The sequence below is a fragment of the Lactuca saligna genome, chromosome 8 (genome assembly GCF_052625555.1).
Source record: "Lactuca saligna cultivar CGN05327 chromosome 8, ASM5262555v1, whole genome shotgun sequence".
NCBI lineage: Eukaryota > Viridiplantae > Streptophyta > Magnoliopsida > Asterales > Asteraceae > Lactuca > Lactuca saligna.
In genome coordinates, this window is record NC_136424.1 from 223,006,576 (window position 1) to 223,014,528 (window position 7,953).

A 7,953-nucleotide genomic window follows, 5' to 3' on the forward strand; every position below is an offset into this window, starting at 1 on the left:
GTCGTGATGTCAGATTAAACGGATCTAACTAGGTCAAAATTTGTCGAGTCCTTAAATTCATTAGGTTCAACTTTCCTAGTCAAGTCCCCCCCCCCTTTTTTTTTTAAATCTTTCGCGCCTACCAGCACATCGAGCACAGAGTGTAGAAGATTCAACTTAGGTACGTTACGCCGATTCAGGTCGTCCTTTATCACTTATTAATATCATTTCCCATCACAGTACTTACAAGGAAGGCTGTTAACAAAAATGTTGAATTTAAACGACACTATTTTGGATTTTTGTGTAATTTTTGTTGTTTTTGGATTTTCGTTCGCCCTTTAAATTTGTGCATGGTTGAGAATTTAAACAAAAGAAAAATGCGCAAATTTAACCAAGCCTAACAAAAATTGAAAACAAACTTAGTAAAATTTGAAAGTAGACTAACTAGACCAAAAAATAAAAATAAAAACAACATAGAAAAAGAAAAAGAAAAAAAAGTTAATCCTAAAAAACGTATCATTTTCAGAAATCCCACAAGCACATCAAAACGAGCTTTGTTAAAAGGCTTTGTGAACAAGTCAGCCACATTGTTATCAGTGTGGACTTGTTCGATTCGAATTAAAGATCATTCATAAAAGTCTCTGATAAAGTGAATTTTAATATAGATGTGCTTGGTTTTAGAGTGTTGGACTGGGTTCTTAGCAATTTGTATGGCAGCCTCATTATCACAATAGATAGGGGTTTCTAAGTAATTCAAACCCTAGTCCAACAGCTGATGTTGGATCCAAATAACTTGAGAACAACAAGCTGATGCTGCCACATATTCCGCCTCTACTGTCGAGGTCGAGACAGTGTGCTGCTTCTTGCATTGCCATGAAACTAGTCTGTCACCTAGGTATTGACATCCTCCTGAAGTTGATTTCCTGTCAAGCTCACAACCTCCATAATTACTGTTAGTAAAAGCATAAAGATTAAATTCAGAATTCTTCGGATACCAAAGACCCAGTTTAGGGCTTCCTTTGATATATCGAAAGATTCTTTTAACAGCAATGAGATGAGAGAGTTTAGGATTATCTTGATAGCGTGCGCATTGACAAACTGCAAACATTATGTCTGGTCGACTTGCAGTGAGATACATCAGGGATCCGATCATCGATCGATAAAGAGTTTGATCTACGGGTTCGCCTTCTGGATCTGGAGTCAGGAGGGGTCGTTCAGCCATCGGTGTTGAAGCAGATTTAGCATCATGAAGTGCGAACTTCTCAAGAATATCCTCCACATACTTGGCCTGATGAAGAAGAATGCCGGTTGAATTCTGTTTAACCTGAAGCCCCAAAAACATGGTCATCTCTCCCAAAGAACTCATTTCAAATCTTTTCTTCATTACACTTTCGAACTCCTTGCAAAGTTGTTGGCTAGTTGATCCAAAGATTATGTCGTCGACGTATATTTGAACAAGTATCTGGTCCTTGTCGACATGCTTTATAAACAATGTTTGATCGATAGTACCATGTGTATAACCATGTTTGAGCAAATGATATGTTAGAGTTGCATACCATGCTCTAGGAGCTTGATGCAGCCCATACAACGCTTTGTCCAACTTATAAACATGATTATGAAACTTTGGGTCGACAAACCCTGGAGGTTGATCAACATAGATATCTTCCTTCACCTTGCCATACAAAAAGGTAGTCTTGACATCCATTTGAAAAACAGTAAAGTTCATATATGAAGCATACGCTAAGAAGATACGAATAGCCTCCAAGCGAGCTACGGGAGCATAAACCTCAGTGTAGTCAAGACCCTCAACTTGTCGAAACCCGCGAACTACTAGTCTAGCTTTGTTTCGCATAATGACCCCTGAGTCGTCCTGCTTGTTATGATAGACCCACCGTGTATCAAGAGACTTTTTGCCTTTTGGTAACTCAACTAACTTCCAAACACCTAGTTTTTCAAATTGATGCAATTCTTCATGCATCGCATCCACCCAGCTAGGTTCATTTAGAGCCATTTCCACATTCTTGGGTTCAATTTGAGAGATAAAACAAGAATACAGACATGTATTCACGTCTCCACTTTGACTTCGAGTTTTAACACCACTATCTAGCTGTCCGATAACGTTCTTGATCGGATGATCCCGTTGAACCCTAGAGGGTATTTCTTGGATGATGTCATTGATAGAGACAGGTAGAGTGTGAATGTTAAGACCTCCTTCATTTGCATGTTGAGTAGAACCAGATGGTTCTGCAACATACTCATCTGCAATAAGGTCAGGAAAGAGTAATTCCATCAGGGTTGAAGAGACAGCGGAAGCATCATTTGGAACAAACTCTTTCTCGAATGATAAGAGAGGTCTCGATTCAACATCAGAGGAATCAGTGTGGTCTGAGAGAGGACTGTCATGTTCCAGGAACAACTTTCCTTGAGAAGTAGTAGAGGATTTTTCCGAAGATGTTGCAGAAGACTCCCCCTCAATGGCAGCGGAAGGTTTTCCCTCAGTTGAAGCAGAAGGCCTCCCCTCAGTTGAAGCAGAAGGCTCCCCCTCAGTTGAAGCTTTAGACTTCCGTTTTGATGAATTAGAAGTGTGAGATACAGGCTGGTATACAACTTCTCCGTCTTCATCTTCAGTGATACTCTTCCAATGCGAATCAGTTCTGGATACGTCATTTGAATACACGTTTAAGGATTTGAAGAGTGTTGTGTAATCAAACAACCAGTCTGGAACCACTCTTGCGTCTGTCTCATTCTCTTCCAACCAACGTACGCCATAGGATTCCACAATCTATTTGGTGTTCTTGTTGTAGACTCTATAAGCAGTACGTGTAGCATATCCAACAAAATAGCAGTCATCAGCTTTGGCATTGAACTTCGGATTGGCATCTAGGTGAAGAAGGGTGCAAGGACAACCAAATACTCGAAAGTGACTGACTGACGGTTTGTGACCGTAGTAAATTTCATATGGAGTTTTCATTGGAGCTTTGTTGATTAGTACTCGATTCTGAACATAACAGGAAGTGTTTATTGCCTCTGCCCAAAAGAAAATAGGAAGTTTGGAGTCACACAGCATCGTCCTTGCAGCATCTTTAAGTGTTCTGTTTCGCCTCTCAGCAACACCATTTTGTTGAGGTGTGTGAGCTGAACTAAATTGACGCAGGATCCCTTTCTCAGAGCAAAAGTGATTGAGAACAGAATTCTTGAATTCTGTTCCATTATCAGTACGAAGTGCCTTCACCTTTTGATTGGTCTGATTCTCAACAAGTATGATGAACTTCTTGATCAATTCAGTGACGCCAACTTTGTTAGATAGAAAGAAAACCCACGTAAAGTGAGAGAAATCATCAATCACAACTAAACAGTAAGATCTTCTATTGATACTTAGCACATTCACTGGACCAAATAAATCCATGTGAAGAAGTTGTAGAACCTGACTTATTGAGTTAACTTGCTTTGGCAAATGTGGCTTTCGATGATGCTTTCCTTGAGCACATGACACACACTTCTCAAAAGTGATAAAGTCTTTGACAGGTAATCCACGGACCATCTCATTCTTTGCAAGACGATTGAGATTTTTGGCATTAGTGTGACCTAATCTTTGGTGCCACAACATTGCAGTTTGCTCAGAGATCTTTGAGACCAAACAAGTAACTTGCTCTAGGAGATTGCTATTCATATCGATAATATAAGCATTTCCATCCCTTTTCGACTTTACGAGAATCCATTCTTCATGGATGACAAAGCCTGGCTTTAAGATCATGCATTCCTTGTCAGTGAAATGTGTAGAATAGCCCTTATCACAGATCTGCAAGACACTTAGCAAGCTGTGTTTTAGCTTTGGAGCGAAATTCACATTTTCAAAACTCATAACTCCATTTGATATTTGTGTAATTTTTCCTCCATCTCCACCCGCAAAAGATACGTATCCCCCGTTAAATGATTGAATGTTGTTCAATTGGGTGATGTCTCCTGTCATGTGCCGGGAACAGCCGCTGTCGACGAACCATGGTCTGGCGACATTTCCCCACAACTGCCCCTACAAAATGTGCGGGTTTAATTAGATTTGGGCACCCAGGTCATGATCTTCCTGGGTGATCCCAATGCCTTTTCAGATTTATTGCACATGAACTTCTCTGAGGATACAGATGATGCATTGGGAGTAGATTTGGGCTTCCATTTATAATTAGGTTTTTTGAAAAATTAAGTCAACTTTGTCATTTTATGTCTAACAATCTGCTTGAAGCATGTGTCACTTCTACTAGAATTGGTTGAAGATTCACTATTGCTTTGGGATGAGCTGGACCTAGGTGAGACCATGCTCTTCTTTGGTAGACTGTTCGGGACAAAGTGATTAAAAAACCTTTTATGTCTGTGAAAAATATCTCCTTTTTTTATTTCTTTTATCTACCCAATCATCATTTCTAGAGCGATTTCTAGAGGAATTTCTATTTAAAGATCTTCCTCTGAACTCGTTCTCTCCTCTTGGAAGATTATGACTCACAAACATTCGATTAAGACAATTTCTAGCAATATGGCCCTTAGTACCACAATTAAAACAGATCTGATTGTTATTGTTAGAACTTGTGCTGCCTGTATCAGATTTGTTTTCCCTACAAACACCCTTGCTTGTCTCACAGAAACATGCACTGTTATTAGGTTGTAAGGCAAGTGAGGGTACTGTATTTATTGAGGGTTGTGGAACTAGTGGTATCTCAACATTTTTATCAAAAACATTCAAATTGTCAACCAAACTGTTCACAGATTTATCCGAAATATTAAAAGCATTCAAAACTGTATCAGAGGTAGCAACTAATGTATCAGAACAATTAAAAACATCACAAGAGATATTGTCACTTAAAACATTTAACACATAATTGTCTTTATTTAAAATGAAATCTTCAGGTTTGAACTCAGTTTTATTTTCAGAAACACATCCTTCAACTTTGTGCTTTGACTGATTCAAGGATTGATCTGCAGGAGAAGTAGAAATGTTAGTACTTTCAACATTAATAAATCCTCCCGAAATAAAACCGGAGGGCTTGCCATAAATCATGAATGATTCATTGGCAATCTCTTCTTTGGACAGGGGCTTGGACTCGTATGAATGATTGAAAGGAGGGGGTACATGATTATACCCTAGACCTTTTGACTGATTCCTTTTAAACTGCATACTTTGGTCTATCATATTTGCAACCACCTCACTTGAGAGATCATATTTTCAAACGTCAAGTTTGGCGGTCTCAAAATTTCCTTTCAAGGATTCAACTTTAGCAACCAGTTCAGCGTTTTGTTTGACCATATAATCAAAATTTTCACATTTATTGTTGTAGTCTTCTTGAAGTTTCCTAAAGTCTTTAATTTTTTATTCTAGTTGAGCTTTAAGTGGTTTTTGTCCCTTTCGAAGTCGGTACCCTTCATATCTAAGATCTTCTACGTCTCTTATTAATTTGTCATTGAGTTCACGAAGAATCCTAAGATTTTCTACTTCATTTCCTAATGTCTCAATTTTATAATGTAAAGTTTTCACATAATCTGCACAAGCTTTAGAGCACGATAGAGGACTTACCTTGGACGAATGTGGTTCATGTGAAGAAGATACCATCAAGCCAAATTGCAGCTTCATCATATTGTCTTCAGTTTCTGCAGTCCCTGCTTGAGCGTCATCCTTCACTTGTGCTAGATGAGCATTGTTTGGTCCAGACAAATTTAGAGCTTGTATTGATCATCCCAGTCAAATGACTGTGCAACCATAGCCTTTTCATTATTTGCTTGACCACTGCTTCGGTTGTTCCCAACTGCAACCATCGTTCTGTCATTATTGACCCTCCTATCAGGGTGTGGGCAGTCACGAGCAAAATGCCCTGGTTCGTGGCAATTGAAACATCGAAGCTTTCCTTTGTTGAATCCAACCTTCTTGTCAGCGCTCATGCCCCAATTGTTTTCTCCTATCTTTTTGGCAAACTGTTTTGCCCTAAATATAGCCATGGCAATTTGCCATGTGATGTCCATTTCCTCAACGTCCTCAGGATGGATTTGATCAAGATCTGCAAATGACAATTGAGGTGGAAGTTCTCCAGCTACAAGAGCATTGTAGCAATTTACAAGCCCTGCAGCAAAGACAAGGTTTTCATCACCCTCCTTCCCCTTTGATGAGGAGGCCATATTTGAGGATGGAACAGTTTGAGTAGACATGAGAGGTTGGACTTGTGGGCAAGGGGTAGTTGAACCTGCAGAAGTATAAGAGAAAGAAGAGAGAGCATTATTAGTCGAAATTCCAAGATTTACAGCTGAGTAGGAGTTCACATGATTGATCTCTTGCTGCTTGTCATCAATATCACACGCTTTGATGATAGCCATCACTTCAGCTAAGAAAAGGCGATTGAGATCCTTAGTCTTCTTAATCACTGCTACGTTCATGTCCCAGGATTTTGGGAGTGCATTTAGTAGCTTCTTATTGATTTCTGACTTTGTATAGAATATCCCTGCCATAGTCATCTCTGTGTTAAGAGTTGTGAATCGCTGCAGCTAAGCTTCGAGAGTCTCTCCGGGCACATAATTAAACATGTTGAAGCGTTGTCTCAGCATATCTTGGCGACTTTCTCGCATGTCTTCATTTCCCTCATATACTTCAATGAGAGCTTCCCATAGTGCTTTAGCAGAAGTATACTCTCTGAATCCTTGAGCAATGTCTGGCGATAAGGCCATAGTCAAAATGGGTAATGCCTTTTCTTGTTCTTCTATACTCTCAAAGTCTTCATCAGTATAGTTTTCGATTTTCTTGTCGACCACCTTGCCCCCAATTACAGTGGTGATTCTGACTGGATCCTTTAAAACACATTTCCAAATCTTAAATCTTTCATCTTTATATACTTTTCAATTCTATATTTCCACTCGGGGAAACCATCAGCGGACATAAGTCTTGGAATGCGCGTAGTTGTACCCATCACAGCATCAAGTTCTTGGTATTGAGTTGAGTTTTGTGAATCCATTTTAAAAAATAATTTATTTATTTATTTTTTATTGTATTTTATTTTATTTTTTTATTATTTAAATTTTTTATTTTAAAGGCTGTAAATTTATTTTATGGTAAAATTTCCAGGCCGTAAACACAAGGCCGCAAACTATTTTTACACCGTAAACTGGAGTTTACGGTCAGGATTTATATTTAAAAAAATCTTGATTTTTTTTTTAAATTCAAGAGGTAATTTTAACTATCTTAAATTAACTGACTTAGCCGTAAACCAAAGACGTAAACTCGTAGGCGGTAAACCTTAGGCCGTAAACTCGAGTTTACGGTCCAATTCTACCTTTTGATTTTAAACTCAAAAAAATGGTGTAATTATCGTTTAACAGAAAATCGCTTTTTCGTGAATGCTCGTGTTTACGGTCAATGAAAGTTAATTAAAAAAAAATCGATTTTTATATTAAAAACGACTCAATTAAATGCCAGAATCAGTATGTGATCACGAAAGCTTGAATGATGTGTATGACAATCGTTTTCGAAGAATGCACTTGTGGCCGTGAAGAAGAGTTTACGACCGTAAACTCAGGTCGTAAACTTCGAGAACCTTTGATTTCGACTGGAATAAATCACTCTATGCTGCTGTGAAACGCCTTTGACACTGGTATAGCTCTGATACCAATTGTAAAGTCCCGAAAACAGATCTACCAATGATCAAAGATAATCACAGAAGCAAACACGAAATAATAAACAAGTATAGAACGAAATACCAAGCTTGCATACGATTTAATGCTATAAAACGTTTGATACAACTCGGAAAAATACGAAAAATCAACAACCAATAATGACCAACACAACCCCTATTTATAGGCTAGACAAAAGATCACGACCGTACAGAGTTTACGGCCGTAAAGAGTTTACGGCCGTAAACTCAATCTGACCGTAAACTACCAACAAAACAATTACAATCACACCCCTACTGCTATTAACTACTATACCTAGACCAAACCACTATACAG

The 7,953-nt window shown here is 38.5% G+C and overlaps 1 protein-coding gene across 1 annotated transcript; it reads right to left on the reverse strand.

The window, feature by feature from the left end:
- Nucleotides 1-366: 366 nt before the first annotated feature.
- Nucleotides 367-3,949, reverse strand: LOC145010515 (uncharacterized). Its single transcript, XM_078969048.1, has 5 exons — nt 3,518-3,949; nt 3,042-3,223; nt 1,922-2,633; nt 975-1,459; nt 367-376 (listed from the first exon to the last, which is right to left on the reverse strand). The coding sequence occupies exons 1-5, from the start codon at nt 3,947-3,949 to the stop codon at nt 367-369; spliced, it is 1,821 nt and encodes a 606-aa protein (XP_078825174.1).
- Nucleotides 3,950-7,953: the final 4,004 nt, after the last annotated feature.

Coding starts and splice junctions, on each gene's coding strand:
- LOC145010515 (XM_078969048.1), bottom strand. CDS start 3,949: ATGACAGGAGACATCACCCAATTGAACAACATTCAATCATTTAACGGG. Junction 3,224..3,517: donor GTCTTGCAAAGAATGAGATG/GTCCGTGGATTA, acceptor GTTGAGAATCAG/ACCAATCAAAAGGTGAAGGC. Junction 2,634..3,041: donor GATGCTGCAAGGACGATGCT/GTGTGACTCCAA, acceptor TGACGTATCCAG/AACTGATTCGCATTGGAAGA.